At 39.0% G+C, this 22,208-nt stretch overlaps 1 protein-coding gene across 1 annotated transcript; it reads left to right on the top strand.

The window, feature by feature from the left end:
* Positions 1 to 13,068: 13,068 nt before the first annotated feature.
* On the top strand, positions 13,069 to 21,895 carry LOC114865715 (mucin-2-like). Its single transcript, XM_029167068.2, has 13 exons — positions 13,069 to 13,091; positions 13,195 to 13,333; positions 13,634 to 13,640; positions 17,197 to 17,203; positions 17,358 to 17,545; positions 17,943 to 18,203; positions 18,300 to 18,850; positions 18,953 to 19,017; positions 19,405 to 19,583; positions 20,029 to 20,261; positions 20,866 to 20,927; positions 21,015 to 21,163; positions 21,253 to 21,895. Exons 1-13 carry the CDS (start codon positions 13,069 to 13,071, stop codon positions 21,336 to 21,338), a joined length of 1,950 nt encoding a protein of 649 aa, XP_029022901.2. The 3' UTR covers positions 21,339 to 21,895.
* Positions 21,896 to 22,208: the final 313 nt, after the last annotated feature.

Genomic DNA, 22,208 nt, shown 5'->3' with positions numbered 1-22,208 from the left:
ATGAGCAGGACTTTAAGCACATGTACATAGAAATCTACTGACTACTACACTTTATTTCTCCCAATCTACATGGTGTCATCCTTGTGCTTTTGCAGTATTGAACGAGACAACAAGTCCAACAACTGTAGTCCCCAACTTGAGTACTACAGAGGCCACTCAACAAACAACCATCAGTGCTACACCAGCTCCAACAACAGAGACTACAGCAGCTACTTCGACCGCTTCAGGAAACACAACGTTTGTTCTTGTCTCAGCTGTCTTGAATACACCATATGAACCACAACTCAATGATAGCAACAGTGTTGAGTTCAAGACTCTTGAAACAGAAGTTGTACAAATTGTGAGTACCATGTCAAAATGGTTACGTGGCTTCATAATTGCCCAAGTGGATGAATTCAACTTGACAATCTTGACTATTGTATTTAGATAATGAAACATTTGTAATATGTTTGCACTTTTCTATCTGCTTTCCTCCCTCAGTGGGACATCGTCTACAGTGCAAGATATTATTATCTTTTCGTCCGTGCCTATGTCATAGAATTCAGGTAAGATTTCAATGTGCTGTTCACTTTATTGTAGGTGCTATTCTCCAGTATCATGAGTGTTGTATTCCAAAGAACCCCATTTCATGGCACAATTGCACACATCATTCATGACTGTCATTATGATGTCCTTGAAATGCTCTGTTGTTTTTTGCAGACAATATGTCACAACAACAACAACAGAGACTCTTACTGAAGTAGAAGTGGTGGTTGAGTTCAATGACCATGCTGCACCTGGAGAAACCCCACAGGCTAGTGATGTGGCAAAAACATTAGCAAATGCTGTGTCCAATCCCAACAACAACTTCAACCTCACTGTTGATCCCACTACCATCCAAGCAGTGGGTAAGTGAACAGTTGCCTTTAATGTTAAACCAAGAGCCCTAACAAACAGGAAATCACTCAGACACTTTGTTTTGAGTGTTTTTCTTTGTTTGCCATTGTTGTTGAGTCTCCAGCTCATGTGTCGTTATGAGGGTTTACTGTATGTGGTACAGATTATGTGGTATGGTTTCAATGCGTAGAACTATCAAAGGTTGACTGTGAAGATTCTGCTATCAATGCCAGTCCAATAACAAATTTAATAATAATTCTTTTCTTTGCGCCTTCTGAAAGGATGGATGGGTCAACAAAGACCACGTAAAAGCATGAGCAGGACTTTAAGCACATGTACATAGAAATCTACTGACTACTACACTTTATTTCTCCCAATCTACATGGTGTCATCCTTGTGCTTTTGCAGTATTGAACGAGACAACAAGTCCAACAACTGTAGTCCCCAACTTGAGTACTACAGAGGCCACTCAACAAACAACCATCAGTGCTACACCAGCTCCAACAACAGAGACTACAGCAGCTACTTCGACCGCTTCAGGAAACACAACGTTTGTTCTTGTCTCAGCTGTCTTGAATACACCATATGAACCACAACTCAATGATAGCAACAGTGTTGAGTTCAAGACTCTTGAAACAGAAGTTGTACAAATTGTGAGTACCATGTCAAAATGGTTACGTGGCTTCATAATTGCCCAAGTGTATGAATTCAACTTGACAATCTTGACTATTGTATTTAGATAATGAAAACATTTGTAATATGTTTGCACTTTTCTATCTGCTTTCCTCCCTCAGTGGGACATCGTCTACAGTGCAAGATATTATTATCTTTTCGTCCGTGCCTATGTCATAGAATTCAGGTAAGATTTCAATGTGCTGTTCACTTTATTGTAGGTGCTATTCTCCAGTATCATGAGTGTTGTATTCCAAAGAACCCCATTTCATGGCACAATTGCACACATCATTCATGACTGTCATTATGATGTTCTTGAAATGCTCTGTTGTTTTTTGCAGACAATATGTCACAACAAAAACAACAACAACAGAGACTCTTACTGAAGTAGAAGTGGTGGTTGAGTTCAATGACCATGCTGCACCTGGAGAAACCCCACAGGCTAGTGATGTGGCAAAAACATTAGCAAATGCTGTGTCCAATCCCAACAACAACTTCAACCTCACTGTTGATCCCACTACCATCCAAGCAGTGGGTAAGTGAACAGTTGCCTTTAATGTTAAACCAAGAGCCCTAACAAACAGGAAATCACTCAGACACTTTGTTTTGAGTGTTTTTCTTTGTTTGCCATTGTTGTTGAGTCTCCAGCTCATGTGTCGTTATGAGGGATTACTGTATGTGGTACAGATTATGTGGTATGGTTTCAATGCGTAGAACTATCAAAGGTTGACTGTGAAGATTCTGCTATCAATGCCAGTCCAATAACAAATTTAATAATAATTCTTTTCTTTGCGCCTTCTGAAAGGATGGATGGGTCAACAAAGACCACGTAAAAGCATGAGCAGGACTTTAAGCACATGTACATAGAAATCTACTGACTACTACACTTTATTTCTCCCAATCTACATGGTGTCATCCTTGTGCTTTTGCAGTATTGAACGAGACAACAAGTCCAACAACTGTAGTCCCCAACTTGAGTACTACAGAGGCCACTCAACAAACAACCATCAGTGCTACACCAGCTCCAACAACAGAGACTACAGCAGCTACTTCGACCACTTCAGGAAACACAACGTTTGTTCTTGTCTCAGCTGTCTTGAATACACCATATGAACCACAACTCAATGATAGCAACAGTGTTGAGTTCAAGACTCTTGAAACAGAAGTTGTACAAATTGTGAGTACCACGTCAAAATGGTTACGTGGCTTCATAATTGCCCAAGTGTATGAATTCAACTTGACAATCTTGACTATTGTATTTAGATAATGAAACATTTGTAATATGTTTGCACTTTTCTATCTGCTTTCCTCCCTCAGTGGGACATCGTCTACAGTGCAAGATATTATTATCTTTTCGTCCGTGCCTATGTCATAGAATTCAGGTAAGATTTCAACGTGCTGTTCACTTTATTGTAGGTGCTATTCTCCCAGTATCATGAGTGTTGTATTCCAAAGAACCCCATTTCATTGCACAATTGCACACATCATTCATGACTGTCATTATGATGTTCTTGAAATGCTCTGCTGTGTTTTGCAGACAATATGTCACAACAACAACAACAACAGAGACTCTTACTGAAGTAGAAGTGGTGGTTGAGTTCAATGACTATGCTGCACCTGGAGAAACCCCACAGGCTAGTGATGTGGCAAAAACATTAGCAAATGCTGTGTCCAATCCCAACAACAACTTCAACCTCACTGTTGATCCCACTACCATCCAAGCAGTGGGTAAGTGAACAGTTGCCTTTAATGTTAAACCAAGAGCCCTAACAAACAGGAAATCACTCAGACACTTTGTTTTGAGTGTTTTTCTTTGTTTGCCATTGTTGTTGAGTCTCCAGCTCATGTGTCGTTATGAGGGATTACTGTATGTGGTACAGATTATGTGGTATGGTTTCATTGCGTAGAACTATCAAAGGTTGACTGTGAAGTATTCTGCTATCAATGCCAGTTCAATAACAAATTTAATAATAATTCTTTTCTTTGCGCCTTCTGAAAGGATGGATGGGTCAACAAAGACCACGTAAAAGCATGAGCAGGACTTTAAGCACATGTACATAGAAATCTACTGACTACTACACTTTATTTCTCCCAATCTACATGGTGTCATCCTTGTGCTTTTGCAGTATTGAACGAGACAACAAGTCCAACAACTGTAGTCCCCAACTTGAGTACTACAGAGGCCACTCAACAAACAACCATCAGTGCTACACCAGCTCCAACAACAGAGACTACAGCAGCTACTTCGACCGCTCCAGGAAACACAACGTTTGTTCTTGTCTCAGCTGTCTTGAATACACCATATGAACCACAACTCAATGATAGCAACAGTGTTGAGTTCAAGACTCTTGAAACAGAAGTTGTACAAATTGTGAGTACCATGTCAAAATGGTTAGCTGGCTTCATAATTGCCCAAGTGGATGAATTCAACTTGACAATCTTGACTATTGTATTTAGATAATGAAACATTTGTAATATGTTTGCACTTTTCTATCTGCTTTCCTCCCTCAGTGGGACATCGTCTACAGTGCAAGATATTATTATCTTTTCGTCCGTGCCTATGTCATAGAATTCAGGTAAGATTTCAATGTGCTGTTCACTTTATTGTAGGTGCTATTCTCCAGTATCATGAGTGTTGTATTCCAAAGAACCCCATTTCATGGCACAATTGCACACATCTTTCATGACTGTCATTATGATGTCCTTGAAATGCTCTGTTGTTTTTTGCAGACAATATGTCACAACAACAACAACAGAGACTCTTACTGAAGTAGAAGTGGTGGTTGAGTTCAATGACCATGCTGCACCTGGAGAAACCCCACAGGCTAGTGATGTGGCAAAAACATTAGCAAACGCTGTGTCCAATCCCAACAACAACTTCAACCTCACTGTTGATCCCACTACCATCCAAGCAGTGGGTAAGTGAACAGTTGCCTTTAATGTTAAACCAAGAGCCCTAACAAACAGGAAATCACTCAGACACTTTGTTTTGAGTGTTTTTCTATGTTTGCCATTGTTGTTGAGTCTCCAGCTCATGTGTCGTTATGAGGGATTACTGTATGTGGTACAGATTATGTGGTATGGTTTCATTGCGTAGAACTATCAAAGGTTGACTGTGAAGATTCTGCTATCAATGCCAGTCCAATAACAAATTTAATAATAATTCTTTTCTTTGCGCCTTCTGAAAGGATGGATGGGTCAACAAAGACCACGTAAAAGCATGAGCAGGACTTTAAGCACATGTACATAGAAATCTACTGACTACTACACTTTATTTCTCCCAATCTACATGGTGTCATCCTTGTGCTTTTGCAGTATTGAACGAGACAACAAGTCCAACAACTGTAGTCCCCAACTTGAGTACTACAGAGGCCACTCAACAAACAACCATCAGTGCTACACCAGCTCCAACAACAGAGACTACAGCAGCTACTTCGACCGCTTCAGGAAACACAACGTTTGTTCTTGTCTCAGCTGTCTTGAATACACCATATGAACCACAACTCAATGATAGCAACAGTGTTGAGTTCAAGACTCTTGAAACAGAAGTTGTACAAATTGTGAGTACCATGTCAAAATGGTTACGTGGCTTCATAATTGCCCAAGTGTATGAATTCAACTTGACAATCTTGACTATTGTATTTAGATAATGAAACATTTGTAATATGTTTGCACTTTTCTATCTGCTTTCCTCCCTCAGTGGGACATCGTCTACAGTGCAAGATATTATTATCTTTTCGTCCGTGCCTATGTCATAGAATTCAGGTAAGATTTCAATGTGCTGTTCACTTTATTGTAGGTGCTATTCTCCAGTATCATGAGTGTTGTATTCCAAAGAACCCCATTTCATGGCACAATTGCACACATCATTCATGACTGTCATTATGATGTCCTTGAAATGCTCTGCTGTGTTTTGCAGACAATATGTCACAACAACAACAACAACAGAGACTCTTACTGAAGTAGAAGTGGTGGTTGAGTTCAATGACCATGCTGCACCTGGAGAAACCCCACAGGCTAGTGATGTGGCAAAAACATTAGCAAATGCTGTGTCCAATCCCAACAACAACTTCAACCTCACTGTTGATCCCACTACAATCCAAGCAGTGGGTAAGTGAACAGTTGCCTTTAATGTTAAACCAAGAGCCCTAACAAACAGGAAATCACTCAGACACTTTGTTTTGAATGTTTTTCTTTGTTTGCCATTGTTGTTGAGTCTCCAGCTCATGTGTCGTTATGAGGGATTACTGTATGTGGTACAGATTATGTGGTATGGTTTCAATGCGTAGAATTATCAAAGGTTGACTGTGAAGATTCTGCTATCAATGCCAGTCCAATAACAAATTTAATAATAATTCTTTTCTTTGCGCCTTCTGAAAGGATGGATGGGTCAACAAAGACCACGTAAAAGCATGAGCAGGACTTTAAGCACATGTACATAGAAATCTACTGACTACTACACTTTATTTCTCCCAATCTACATGGTGTCATCCTTGTGCTTTTGCAGTATTGAACGAGACAACAAGTCCAACAACTGTAGTCCCCAACTTGAGTACTACAGAGGCCACTCAACAAACAACCATCAGTGCTACACCAGCTCCAACAACAGAGACTACAGCAGCTACTTCGACCACTTCAGGAAACACAACGTTTGTTCTTGTCTCAGCTGTCTTGAATACACCATATGAACCACAACTCAATGATAGCAACAGTGTTGAGTTCAAGACTCTTGAAACAGAAGTTGTACAAATTGTGAGTACCACGTCAAAATGGTTACGTGGCTTCATAATTGCCCAAGTGTATGAATTCAACTTGACAATCTTGACTATTGTATTTAGATAATGAAACATTTGTAATATGTTTGCACTTTTCTATCTGCTTTCCTCCCTCAGTGGGACATCGTCTACAGTGCAAGATATTATTATCTTTTCGTCCGTGCCTATGTCATAGAATTCAGGTAAGATTTCAATGTGCTGTTCACTTTATTGTAGGTGCTATTCTCCAGTATCATGAGTGTTGTATTCCAAAGAACCCCATTTCATGGCACAATTGCACACATCATTCATGACTGTCATTATGATGTCCTTGAAATGCTCTGCTGTGTTTTGCAGACAATATGTCACAACAACAACAACAACAACAAAGACTCTTACTGAAGTAGAAGTGGTGGTTGAGTTCAATGACCATGCTGCACCTGGAGAAACCCCACAGGCTAGTGATGTGGCAAAAACATTAGCAAATGCTGTGTCCAATCCCAACAACAACTTCAACCTCACTGTTGATCCCACTACCATCCAAGCAGTGGGTAAGTGAACAGTTGCCTTTAATGTTAAACCAAGAGCCCTAACAAACAGGAAATCACTCAGACACTTTGTTTTGAGTGTTTTTCTTTGTTTGCCATTGTTGTTGAGTCTCCAGCTCATGTGTCGTTATGAGGGATTACTGTATGTGGTACAGATTATGTGGTATGGTTTCATTGCGTAGAACTATCAAAGGTTGACTGTGAAGTATCTGCTTCAATGCCAGTTTACTAACAAATTTAATAATAATTCTTTTCTTTGCGCCTTCTGAAAGGATGGATGGGTCAACAAAGACCACGTAAAAGCATGAGCAGGACTTTAAGCACATGTACATAGAAATCTACTGACTACTACACTTTATTTCTCCCAATCTACATGGTGTCATCCTTGTGCTTTTGCAGTATTGAACGAGACAACAAGTCCAACAACTGTAGTCCCCAACTTGAGTACTACAGAGGCCACTCAACAAACAACCATCAGTGCTACACCAGCTCCAACAACAGAGACTACAGCAGCTACTTCGACCGCTTCAGGAAACACAACGTTTGTTCTTGTCTCAGCTGTCTTGAATACACCATATGAACCACAACTCAATGATAGCAACAGTGTTGAGTTCAAGACTCTTGAAACAGAAGTTGTACAAATTGTGAGTACCATGTCAAAATGGTTACGTGGCTTCATAATTGCCCAAGTGGATGAATTCAACTTGACAATCTTGACTATTGTATTTAGATAATGAAACATTTGTAATATGTTTGCACTTTTCTATCTGCTTTCCTCCCTCAGTGGGACATCGTCTACAGTGCAAGATATTATTATCTTTTCGTCCGTGCCTATGTCATAGAATTCAGGTAAGATTTCAATGTGCTGTTCACTTTATTGTAGGTGCTATTCTCCAGTATCATGAGTGTTGTATTCCAAAGAACCCCATTTCATGGCACAATTGCACACATCTTTCATGACTGTAATTATGATGTCCTTGAAATGCTCCGTTGTTTTTTGCAGACAATATGTCACAACAACAACAACAGAGACTCTTACTGAAGTAGAAGTGGTGGTTGAGTTCAATGACCATGCTGCACCTGGAGAAACCCCACAGGCTAATGATGTGGCAAAAACATTAGCAAACGCTGTGTCCAATCCCAACAACAACTTCAACCTCACTGTTGATCCTACTACCATCCAAGCAGTGGGTAAGTGAACAGTTGCCTTTAATGTTAAACCAAGAGCCCTAACAAACAGGAAATCACTCAGACACTTTATTTTGAGTGTTTTTCTATGTTTGCCATTGTTGTTGAGTCTCCAGCTCATGTGTCGTTATGAGGGATTACTGTATGTGGTACAGATTATGTGGTATGGTTTCATTGCGTAGAACTATCAAAGGTTGACTGTGAAGTAACTGCTTCAATGCCAGTTTGCTAACAAATTTAATAATACTTCTTTTCTTTGCGCCTTCTGAAAGGATGGATGGGTCAACAAAGACCACGTAAAAGCATGAGCAGGACTTTAAGCACATGTACATAGAAATCTACTGACTACTACACTTTATTTCTCCCAATCTACATGGTGTCATCCTTGTGCTTTTGCAGTATTGAACGAGACAACAAGTCCAACAACTGTAGTCCCCAACTTGAGTACTACAGAGGCCACTCAACAAACAACCATCAGTGCTACACCAGCTCCAACAACAGAGACTACAGCAGCTACTTCGACCACTTCAGGAAACACAACGTTTGTTCTTGTCTCAGCTGTCTTGAATACACCATATGAACCACAACTCAATGATAGCAACAGTGTTGAGTTCAAGACTCTTGAAACAGAAGTTGTACAAATTGTGAGTACCATGTCAAAATGGTTACGTGGCTTCATAATTGCCCAAGTGGATGAATTCAACTTGACAATCTTGACTATTGTATTTAGATAATGAAACATTTGTAATATGTTTGCACTTTTCTATCTGCTTTCCTCCCTCAGTGGCACATCGTCTACAGTGCAAGATATTATTATCTTTTCGTCCGTGCCTATGTCATAGAATTCAGGTAAGATTTCAATGTGCTGTTCACTTTATTGTAGGTGCTATTCTCCAGTATCATGAGTGTTGTATTCCAAAGAACCCCATTTCATGGCACAATTGCACACATCATTCATGACTGTAATTATGATGTCCTTGAAATGCTCCGTTGTTTTTTGCAGACAATATGTCACAACAACAACAACAACAGAGACTCTTACTGAAGTTGAAGTGGTGGTTGAGTTCAATGACCATGCTGCACCTGGAGAAACCCCACAGGCTAGTGATGTGGCAAAAACATTAGCAAACGCTGTGTCCAATCCCAACAACAACTTCAACCTCACTGTTGATCCTACTACCATCCAAGCAGTGGGTAAGTGAACAGTTGCCTTTAACGTTAAACCAAGAGCCCTAACAAACAGGAAATCACTCAGACACTTTATTTTGAGTGTTTTTCTATGTTTGCCATTGTTGTTGAGTCTCCAGCTCATGTGTCGTTATGAGGGATTACTGTATGTGGTACAGATTATGTGGTATGGTTTCATTGCGTAGAACTATCAAAGGTTGACTGTGAAGTATCTGCTTCAATGCCAGTTTGCTAACAAATTTAATAATACTTCCTTTCTTTGCGCCTTCTGAAAGGATGGATGGGTCAACAAAGACCACGTAAAAGCATGAGCAGGACTTTAAGCACATGTACATAGAAATCTACTGACTACTACACTTTATTTCTCCCAATCTACATGGTGTCATCCTTGTGCTTTTGCAGTATTGAACGAGACAACAAGTCCAACAACTGTAGTCCCCAACTTGAGTACTACAGAGGCCACTCAACAAACAACCATCAGTGCTACACCAGCTCCAACAACAGAGACTACAGCAGCTACTTCGACCACTTCAGGAAACACAACGTTTGTTCTTGTCTCAGCTGTCTTGAATACACCATATGAACCACAACTCAATGATAGCAACAGTGTTGAGTTCAAGACTCTTGAAACAGAAGTTGTACAAATTGTGAGTACCATGTCAAAATGGTTACGTGGCTTCATAATTGCCCAAGTGGATGAATTCAACTTGACAATCTTGACTATTGTATTTAGATAATGAAACATTTGTAATATGTTTGCACTTTTCTATCTGCTTTCCTCCCTCAGTGGCACATCGTCTACAGTGCAAGATATTATTATCTTTTCGTCCGTGCCTATGTCATAGAATTCAGGTAAGATTTCAATGTGCTGTTCACTTTATTGTAGGTGCTATTCTCCAGTATCATGAGTGTTGTATTCCAAAGAACCCCATTTCATGGCACAATTGCACACATCTTTCATGACTGTAATTATGATGTCCTTGAAATGCTCCGTTGTTTTTTGCAGACAATATGTCACAACAACAACAACAGAGACTCTTACTGAAGTAGAAGTGGTGGTTGAGTTCAATGACCATGCTGCACCTGGAGAAACCCCACAGGCTAATGATGTGGCAAAAACATTAGCAAACGCTGTGTCCAATCCCAACAACAACTTCAACCTCACTGTTGATCCTACTACCATCCAAGCAGTGGGTAAGTGAACAGTTGCCTTTAACGTTAAACCAAGAGCCCTAACAAACAGGAAATCACTCAGACACTTTTTTTTGAGTGTTTTTCTATGTTTGCCATTGTTGTTGAGTCTCCATCTCATGTGTCGTTATGAGGGATTACTGTATGTGGTACAGATTATGTGGTATGGTTTCATTGCGTAGAACTATCAAAGGTTGACTGTGAAGTATCTGCTTCAATGCCAGTTTGCTAACAAATTTAATAATAATTCTTTTCTTTGCGCCTTCTGAAAGGATGGATGGGTCAACAAAGACCACGTAAAAGCATGAGCAGGACTTTAAGCACATGTACATAGAAATCTACTGACTACTACACTTTATTTCTCCCAATCTACATGGTGTCATCCTTGTGCTTTTGCAGTATTGAACGAGACAACAAGTCCAACAACTGTAGTCCCCAACTTGAGTACTACAGAGGCCACTCAACAAACAACCATCAGTGCTACACCAGCTCCAACAACAGAGACTACAGCAGCTACTTCGACCGCACCAGGAAACACAACGTTTGTTCTTGTCTCAGCTGTCTTGAATACACCATATGAACCACAACTCAATGATAGCAACAGTGTTGAGTTCAAGACTCTTGAAACAGAAGTTGTACAAATTGTGAGTACCATGTCAAAATGGTTACGTGGCTTCATAATTGCCCAAGTGGATGAATTCAACTTGACAATCTTGACTATTGTATTTAGATAATGAAACATTTGTAATATGTTTGCACTTTTCTATCTGCTTTCCTCCCTCAGTGGGACATCGTCTACAGTGCCAGATATTATTATCTTTTCGTCCGTGCCTATGTCATAGAATTCCGGTAAGATTTCAACGTGCTGTTCACTTTATTGTAGGTGCTATTCTCCAGTATCATGAGTGTTGTATTCCAAAGAACCCCATTTCATGGAGCAATTGCACACATCATTCATGACTGTCATTATGATGTCCTTGAAATGCTCTGTTGTTTTTTGCAGACAATATGTCACAGCAACAACAACAGAGACTCTTACTGAAGTAGAAGTGGTGGTTGAGTTCAATGACCATGCTGCACCTGGAGAAACCCCACAGGCTAGTGATGTGGCAAAAACATTAGCAAATGCTGTGTCCAATCCTAACAACAACTTCAACCTCACTGTTGATCCCACTACCATCCAAGCAGTGGGTAAGTGAACAGTTGCCTTTAATGTTAAACCAAGAGCCCTAACAAACAGGAAATCACTCACTTTGTTTTGAGTGTTTTTCTTTGTTTGCCATTGTTGTTGAGTCTCCAGCTCATGTGTCGTTATGAGGGATTACTGTATGTGGTACAGATTATGTGGTATGGTTTCATTGCGTAGAACTATCAAAGGTTGACTGTGAAGTATCTGCTTCAATGCCAGTTTGCTAACAAATTTAATAATAATTCTTTTCTTTGCGCCTTCTGAAAGGATGGATGGGTCAACAAAGACCACGTAAAAGCATGAGCAGGACTTTAAGCACATGTACATAGAAATCTACTGACTACTACACTTTATTTCTCCCAATCTACATGGTGTCATCCTTGTGCTTTTGCAGTATTGAACGAGACAACAAGTCCAACAACTGTAGTCCCCAACTTGAGTACTACAGAGGCCACTCAACAAACAACCATCAGTGCTACACCAGCTCCAACAACAGAGACTACAGCAGCTACTTCGACCACTTCAGGAAACACAACGTTTGTTCTTGTCTCAGCTGTCTTGAATACACCATATGAACCACAACTCAATGATAGCAACAGTGTTGAGTTCAAGACTCTTGAAACAGAAGTTGTACAAATTGTGAGTACCACGTCAAAATGGTTACGTGGCTTCATAATTGCCCAAGTGTATGAATTCAACTTGACAATCTTGACTATTGTATTTAGATAATGAAATATTTGTAATATGTTTGCACTTTTCTATCTGCTTTCCTCCCTCAGTGGGACATCGTCTACAGTGCAAGATATTATTATCTTTTCGTCCGTGCCTATGTCATAGAATTCAGGTAAGATTTCAATGTGCTGTTCACTTTATTGTAGGTGTTATTCTCCAGTATCATGAGTGTTGTATTCCAAAGAACCCCATTTCATGGCACAATTGCACACATCATTCATGACTGTCATTATGATGTTCTTGAAATGCTCTGCTGTGTTTTGCAGACAATATGTCACAACAACAACAACAACAACAAAGACTCTTACTGAAGTAGAAGTGGTGGTTGAGTTCAATGACCATGCTGCACCTGGAGAAACCCCACAGGCTAATGATGTGGCAAAAACATTAGCAAACGCTGTGTCCAATCCCAACAACAATTTCAACCTCACTGTTGATCCCACTACCATCCAAGCAGTGGGTAAGTGAACAGTTGCCTTTAACGTTAAACCAAGAGCCCTAACAAACAGGAAATCACTCAGACACTTTATTTTGAGTGTTTTTCTATGTTTGCCATTGTTGTTGAGTCTCCAGCTCATGTGTCGTTATGAGGGATTACTTTATGTGGTACAGATTATGTGGTATGGTTTCATTGCGTAGAACTATCAAAGGTTGACTGTGAAGTATCTGCTTCAATGCCAGTTTACTAACAAATTTAATAATAATTCTTTTCTTTGCGCCTTCTGAAAGGATGGATGGCTCAACAAAGACCACGTAAAAGCATGAGCAGGACTTTAAGCACATGTACATAGAAATCTACTGACTACTACACTTTATTTCTCCCAATCTACATGGTGTCATCCTTGTGCTTTTGCAGTATTGAACGAGACAACAAGTCCAACAACTGTGGTCCCCAACTTGAGTACTACAGAGGCCACTCAACAAACAACCATCAGTGCTACACCAGCTCCAACAACAGAGACTACAGCAGCTACTTCGACCGCTTCAGGAAACACGTTTGTTCTTGTCTCAGCTGTCTTGAATACACCATATGAACCACAGCTCAATGATAGCAACAGTGTTGAGTTCAAGACTCTTGAAACAGAAGTTGTACAAATTGTGAGTACCATGTCAAAATGGTAGCTGATATCATAATTTCCCAAGTGGATGAATTCAACTTGACAATCTTGACTATTGTATTTAGATAATAAAAAAATTGTAATATGTTTGCACTTTTCTATCTGCTTTCCTCCCTCAGTGGGACATCGTCTACAGTGCCAGATATTATTATCTTTTCGTCCGTGCCTATGTCATAGAATTCAGGTAAGATTTCAACGTGCTGTTCACTTTATTGTAGGTGCTATTCTCCAGTATCATGAGTGTTGTATTCCAAAGAACCCCATTTCATGGAGCAATTGCACACATCATTTATGACTGTCATTATGATGTCCTTGAAATGCTCTGCTGTTTTTTGCAGACAATATGTCACAACAACAACAACAGAGACTCTTACTGAAGTAGAAGTGGTGGTTGAGTTCAATGACCATGCTGCACCTGGAGAAACCCCACAGGCTAGTGATGTGGCAAAAACATTAGCAAATGCTGTGTCCAATCCCAACAACAACTTCAACCTCACTGTTGATCCCACTACCATCCAAGCAGTGGGTAAGTGAACAGTTGCCTTTAATGTTAAACCAAGAGCCCTAACAAACAGAAAATCACTCAGACACTTTGTTTTGAGTGTTTTTCTTTGTTTGCCATTGTTGTTGAGTCTCCAGCTCATGTGTCGTTATGAGGGATTACTGTATGTGGTACAGATTATTTGGTATGGTTTCATTGCGTGGAACTATCAAAGGTTGACTGTGAAGTATCTGCTTCAATGCCAGTTTACTAACAAATTTAATAATAATTCTTTTCTTTGCGCCTTCTGAAAGGATGGATGGGTCAACAAAGACCATGTAAAAGCATGAGCAGGACTTTAAGCACATGTACATAGAAATCTACTGACTACTACACTTTATTTCTCCCAATCTACATGGTGTCATCCTTGTGCTTTTGCAGTATTGAACGAGACAACAAGTCCAACAACTGTAGTCCCCAACTTGAGTACTACAGAGGCCACTCAACAAACAACCATCAGTGCTACACCAGCTCCAACAACAGAGACTACAGCAGCTACTTCGACCGCTCCAGGAAACACAACGTTTGTTCTTGTCTCAGCTGTCTTGAATACACCATATGAACCACAACTCAATGATAGCAACAGTGTTGAGTTCAAGACTCTTGAAACAGAAGTTGTACAAATTGTGAGTACCACGTCAAAATGGTTACGTGGCTTCATAATTGCCCAAGTGTATGAATTCAACTTGACAATCTTTACTATTGTATTTAGATAATGAAACATTTGTAATATGTTTGCACTTTTCTATCTGCTTTCCTCCCTCAGTGGGACATTGTCTACAGTGCAAGATATTATTATCTTTTTGTCCGTGCCTATGTCATAGAATTCAGGTAAGATTTCAATGTGCTGTTCACTTTATTGTAGGTGTTATTCTCCAGTATCATGAGTGTTGTATTCCAAAGAACCCCATTTCATGGCACAATTGCACACATCATTCATGACTGTCATTATGATGTTCTTGAAATGCTCTGCTGTGTTTTGCAGACAATATGTCACAACAACAACAACAGAGACTCTTACTGAAGTAGAAGTGGTGGTTGAGTTCAATGACCATGCTGCACCTGGAGAAACCCCACAGGCTAATGATGTGGCAAAAACATTAGCAAACGCTGTGTCCATTCCCAACAACAATTTCAACCTCACTGTTGACCCCACTACCATCCAAGCAGTGGGTAAGTGAACAGTTGCCTTTAACGTTAAACCAAGAGCCCTAACAAACAGGAAATCACTCAGACACTTTATTTTGAGTGTTTTTCTATGTTTGCCATTGTTGTTGAGTCTCCAGCTCATGTGTCGTTATGAGGGATTACTTTATGTGGTACAGATTATGTGGTATGGTTTCATTGCGTAGAACTATCAAAGGTTGACTGTGAAGTATCTGCTTCAATGCCAGTTTACTAACAAATTTAATAATAATTCTTTTCTTTGCGCCTTCTGAAAGGATGGATGGCTCAACAAAGACCACGTAAAAGCATGAGCAGGACTTTAAGCACATGTACATAGAAATCTACTGACTACTACACTTTATTTCTCCCAATCTACATGGTGTCATCCTTGTGCTTTTGCAGTATTGAACGAGACAACAAGTCCAACAACTGTGGTCCCCAACTTGAGTACTACAGAGGCCACTCAACAAACAACCATCAGTGCTACACCAGCTCCAACAACAGAGACTACAGCAGCTACTTCGACCGCTTCAGGAAACACAACGTTTGTTCTTGTCTCAGCTGTCTTGAATACACCATATGAACCACAGCTCAATGATAGCAACAGTGTTGAGTTCAAGACTCTTGAAACAGAAGTTGTACAAATTGTGAGTACCATGTCAAAATGGTAGCTGATATCATAATTTCCCAAGTGGATGAATTCAACTTGACAATCTTGACTATTGTATTTAGATAATAAAAAATTTGTAATATGTTTGCACTTTTCTATCTGCTTTCCTCCCTCAGTGGGACATCGTCTACAGTGCCAGATATTATTATCTTTTCGTCCGTGCCTATGTCATAGAATTCAGGTAAGATTTCAACGTGCTGTTCACTTTATTGTAGGTGCTATTCTCCAGTATCATGAGTGTTGTATTCCAAAGAACCCCATTTCATGGAGCAATTGCACACATCATTTATGACTGTCATTATGATGTCCTTGAAATGCTCTGCTGTTTTTTGCAGACAATATGTCACAACAACAACAACAGAGACTCTTACTGAAGTAGAAGTGGTGGTTGAGTTCAATGACCATGCTGCACCTGGAGAAACCCCAAAGGCTAGTGATGTGGCAAAAACATTAGCAAATGCTGTGTCCAATCCCAACAACAACTTCAACCTCACTGTTGATCCCACTACCATCCAAGCAGTGGGTAAGTGAACAGTTGCCTTTAATGTTAAACCAAGAGCCCTAACAAACAGAAAATCACTCAGACACTTTGTTTTGAGTGTTTTTCTTTGTTTGCCATTGTTGTTGAGTCTCCAGCTCATGTGTCGTTATGAGGGATTACTGTATGTGGTACAGATTATTTGGTATGGTTTCATTGCGTGGAACTATCAAAGGTTGACTGTGAAGTATCTGCTTCAATGCCAGTTTACTAACAAATTTAATAATAATTCTTTTCTTTGCGCCTTCTGAAAGGATGGATGGGTCAACAAAGACCATGTAAAAGCATGAGCAGGACTTTAAGCACATGTACATAGAAATCTACTGACTACTACACTTTATTTCTCCCAATCTACATGGTGTCATCCTTGTGCTTTTGCAGTATTGAACGAGACAACAAGTCCAACAACTGTAGTCCCCAACTTGAGTACTACAGAGGCCACTCAACAAACAACCATCAGTGCTACACCAGCTCCAACAACAGAGACTACAGCAGCTACTTCGACCGCTCCAGGAAACACAACGTTTGTTCTTGTCTCAGCTGTCTTGAATACACCATATGAACCACAACTCAATGATAGCAACAGTGTTGAGTTCAAGACTCTTGAAACAGAAGTTGTACAAATTGTGAGTACCATGTCAAAATGGTTACGTGGCTTCATAATTGCCCAAGTGGATAAATTCAACTTGACAATCTTGACTATTGTATTTAGATAATGAAACATTTGTAATATGTTTGCACTTTTCTATCTGCTTTCCTCCCTCAGTGGGACATCGTCTACAGTGCAAGATATTATTATCTTTTCGTCCGTGCCTATGTCATAGAATTCAGGTAAGATTTCAACGTGCTGTTCACTTTATTGTAGGTGGTATTCTCCGGTATCATGAGTGTTGTATTCCAAAGAACCCCATTTTATGGAGCAATTGCACACATCATTCATGACCGTTATTATGATGTCCTTGAAATGCTCTGCTGTTTTTTGCAGACAATATGTCACAACAACAACAACAGAGACTCTTACTGAAGTAGAAGTGGTGGTTGAGTTCAATGACCATGCTGCACCTGGACAAACCCCACAGGCTAGTGATGTGGCAAAAACATTAGCAAATGCTGTGTCCAATCCCAACAACAACTTCAACCTCACTGTTGATCCCACTACCATCCAAGCAGTGGGTAAGTGAACAGTTGCCTTTAATGTTAAACCAAGAGCCCTAACAAACAGGAAATCACTCAGACACTTTATTTTGAGTGTTTTTCTTTGTTTGCCATTGTTGTTGAGTCTCCAGCTCATGTGTCGTTATGAGGGTTTACTGTATGTGGTACAGATTATGTGGTATGGTTTCAATGCGTAGAACTATCAAAGGTTGACTGTGAAGATTCTGCTATCAATGCCAGTCCAATAACAAATTTAATAATAATTCTTTTCTTTGCGCCTTCTGAAAGGATGGATGGGTCAGCAAAGACCACGTAAAAGCATGAGCAGGACTTTAAGCACATGTACATAGAAATCTACTGATTACTACACTTTATTTCCCCCAATCTACATGGTGTCATCCTTGTGCTTTTGCAGTATTGAACGAGACAATAAGTCCAACAACTGCAGTCCCCAAGTTGACTACTACAGAAACTACTCAACAAACAACCATCAGTGCTACACCTGCTCCAACGACAGAGACTACAGTGACAACAACAAGTTCTCCAACAACACAAAGTGCTTCTCCCACAGCAGGAAATTCCACAATACCTCCTGAAACATTTGCTACAACATCTCAAGCAATCACACCTGGAACGTCAAATACACCAATATTGACAACTGCAGCACCAACAACAGGTATTCCATCATTAACCACAGTATCACTTCTTATAATAACGTAATTATGTTTTCCTGTAGCCACAGAAACTGAAGCATGTTTTACTTCCACAATAGTTGCAGTATCATCAAGTTTTACTTCAGCCACTGCAGAGGTAACAGTAACATCCTCAGCGGCATCAACCTCTGCTTCATCAACAACAACTACAACAACAAACACTGGTGCTTCTACAACTGTGGAATTAACAACTGCTGAAAGAGGACCAACCTCTGGAATTTCAGTGTCATCTACTAGTTTGATTGTGTCAACTACTAATACAAAAATTACGTTCCCCACTATTACTACAAATCATACTACTACAAGTCCTACTAATCCAGCTACTACTCCTACTACTATTACTACTACGACTACAACTTCTACTACTTCTACAATTCCTAATACTATTGCCCCTATCACTCATACTACGTCTTCAACTACAACTTCTACTACTCCTACTACTACTACTACTACTACTACTACTACTTCTACTTCCACCACCACCACAACGACGTTGACTCCCCCAGCAGTTGTACTTGTCACAGCAGTTTTGGTTGTACCATTTACATCACAACTCACTGACAGCAACAGCATTGAATTCAAAACTCTGGAACTACAAGTTGTTACAATTGTGAGTACAATGTCAAAGGAAATAACAAAAGCAAGTATTTTATTTACACATTTGCAAGAACACATTTTCACTATTTATGTATGTTTTGTTTCCACCCCTTAGTGGGACGTCATCTACCGGGCAAGTTTTGGTGTTCGGTTTCTTCGTTCATATGTCATACAATTTAGGTAATGCATTTTTTAAAAAGTAACTATACTTTTGTATCTGGACTGTGGTCATTGTTTCTATACCCTTTAATGACAACTAGTAAAACAAGCATGCACAAATACATATATCTTTTATAAATTATCTTTTATTATTGAACGGGCGGACTGTGTGCCTTTCCGTGTGGAGTTTGCATGTTCTCCTCGGGTTCTCCGGGTTCCTCCCACAGTCAAAAGACATGCATTAGGGATTGGTCACTCTCCATTGCTCCATTGTTGCCCTTTGATGGACTGGCGACCTGTCCAGGGTGTTTCCCGCCTCTCGCCCATAGCCAGACCCCCCGTGACCCCACGTATGGGATTGAGCAGTATGGATTATTATGAACTAAAATATGTGTTTTGTTTTTACAGAGAAGCTGTTACCATAACCAAATCAGCCAATACTGAAGCAGATGTGGGAATTGTGTTTAATACTACAGTAGACCAGGTCCCACCCACTAATGATGTGGCAAATCAGTTAGTAATGGCTTTGTCCAACCCCAACAACACCTACAACCTTACTATTGTTCCTTCATCTGTCGCAGCAGTTTGTAAGTACACTCTTGCACTACACACCATAGATACTTAAACATGAAAATACTGCACAGTATGTTCACTGCCCCAGCAATCATCAGAAGTAATTTGCTATTGTCTTTGGCAATATTTTTTTTAATTAACTTGAAACGATTGGATGCTACAAATTGTTTGTGAGTTTGTGGTATACTGTAGGTTAAAGAGTTTTAACAAAAAACAAACAGTTGTAGTGTGTGTTTATGCATTTTGCATTTCATATATTTTAAGCTTTATACCTTATGAATATATTTTATACATGGGAAGCAACTTGGTTAACCTGTTGGTTGTTGCAAAAGTACTATGTACTAATACTTTAATATGATTTTAATTTGATTAAAATAATTAAAATAAGAAAATAAAAAAACAAGTCAACTAAAATTTTCTTTTCCTAACTTTCCATTTTGTCAACTAATGTTTTGACAGATTTAAATCCAACAACAAATGCAACAACAGTGCCACCTACACTGAACAGCACCACAGGTGTACAAGTGTACACAGCCACCAGTGGTACATCGGGGCCTACTACAACTACTGCTGCTGTTGTGGCATTTACAAAAAAGAGTCTTATTTTCAAATCTAAGGAGACATTTACTAGTGACTTGAATAATCCATCATCCACAGCATATACAAATCGAGCCTTCGTGATAACAACAACAGTAAGTATCTCTCAAAGTGAAACATAAGTTGTCTTGTGTTTATATATTTTTAATAATTAAGGCTAAACAAACCATTCAGAAAAAAGTGATGAAAATGATTTGTAAGAATTGCTGATGTAAATGCTTTGCTTAAAGCGTCGGTTTTTAACCATATAATATATTTATATAAAGTCCACTGTGTTTTTCACAAAAAAGTAATACACACAATATTTTCATTATTGCAGTATAAACAATAAAACCATATTTTTCTGCAACATGTTTACAGCTCCTAATCAATAACTTATAGTTTTTAGTCCCTGTTAGCTCTGTTTGTACACTTACAGTAATTATTGCATAAGTTGAATAATCTAGCCACAGGGGTGTGAAGCCAGTGACTAAATAGAGAGGGTTGCGTCGTGAAGGGAAGGGTATCCGGCGTAAAAACAAATATGGGAGTCCTTTAATATTTTAATAAGATAATGAATATAGAAATGGACAAAGTATATACATGACCTGACAAATCTGGCATTTCATGTTTCAAATTTTCTATATTATTAAAATTAATACTAAAAACAACAGTAAATAACTGAATATACTTACACACCATTGTTTTGTTTTTCTGTAGCTTACTTCCTTCTATCAAAACGCATTTGATTCCTTTAAGTTCTTGCAAGTGACTGAATTCAGGTAATTTTCTATTTCTCTTAATAATTATTATAATTATTAACAATTCCTATGAATAATGCATTTTTAATTTTATGATTTCTTGTGCAGTAATGGTTCCATTAACAACAAACTGGAACTTAGTTTTGATTCTGCATCTGCTCCCAACGACACTGCGATTGGGAACGTTTTGATCCGAGCAGCTCCAAACATCACCGCCTTTAATATTGACATCACATACATTTTTGTGGATGGCACTCGTAAGCAACTCCTTGAACACGGTCAAATATTGATTTAATATCACATAGCTGTTTGTTAAAACCAACTCTTGTGTTTTTCCCACTTACAGAAGTGTCAAGTGGAATAAGCCAGAGGATCAGTGTCCTTACTGCAACCTGCCTTGTGCTTCTGTCATGGCTGCTATCAAACCAGTAATAGTGTCAGTGCTGATGTTCATCTCAGATCGCAATCAAAACACTGACATGAAAAAAGTTATGTTGTTATATCTGATTATTTAATACAGACTCATAATGTCAGAATGCAATGACAAATACTGTTATTTCAATCACCAAAACAGACCTAAGATATACGATATTATTTAAAAGCTATAATTCAATGCAATTCAATTCAATGAAGGAAAATTATAAATGAAGAAACCCATACACACTTTACACATTACAAACAGAAGACTCATCATCATCATTATACTTGTATTAAATGTCATTGCCTAAAATTGACGTTATTCACCATTACTTATGTCAAACGTTATTTTGTTTTGCTTAATTGCCTGTAAAGAGTTGTTATCATAAGAAGTAATAAAAATGTTTAATTATTTTTAGGAAAACAAATAAGGTCAACCTTATGACCTATTTTCTTTGTTGTGGAATGTGCAATTAAAACAGTTAACTAAATGTTTTGGAATGCATAATAACAGTGAGGGAAATATTGTGAAGAATAAAGAATTAAATGCATAACTCTTGTTTTAAACAAAATCCTCTTTGTGTCTTTGTTGGTCTGTCTACCTTTTTTTTAACTTCACCACAAACTGAACACTACAGTTACTGTAGAATTATGGGCTATGGTTTGACAGATCTGCGCTATCCATGCCAACACAATCACTAGCAACCTTACTGCTACTTGCTTTCAGTAGTGCTTCTGACAAGTATTTACTTGGTAAAATTCTTTGTAAAATTAAATACTAAACGTAAAGGAAAGGGAATACAACTTTACTCTTGAGAAGCTCAAGCATTACAGGTGGATGCTGTTTAAGTGCTAAAGAGCCTGTTTCATGGACATGAAAGGTGG

This window comes from Betta splendens, chromosome 2 (assembly GCF_900634795.4).
Source record: "Betta splendens chromosome 2, fBetSpl5.4, whole genome shotgun sequence".
Classification (NCBI taxonomy): domain Eukaryota; kingdom Metazoa; phylum Chordata; class Actinopteri; order Anabantiformes; family Osphronemidae; genus Betta; species Betta splendens.
Note: the sequence above shows the minus strand (reverse complement) of the source record. Positions and strands in the feature narration are given on the sequence as shown.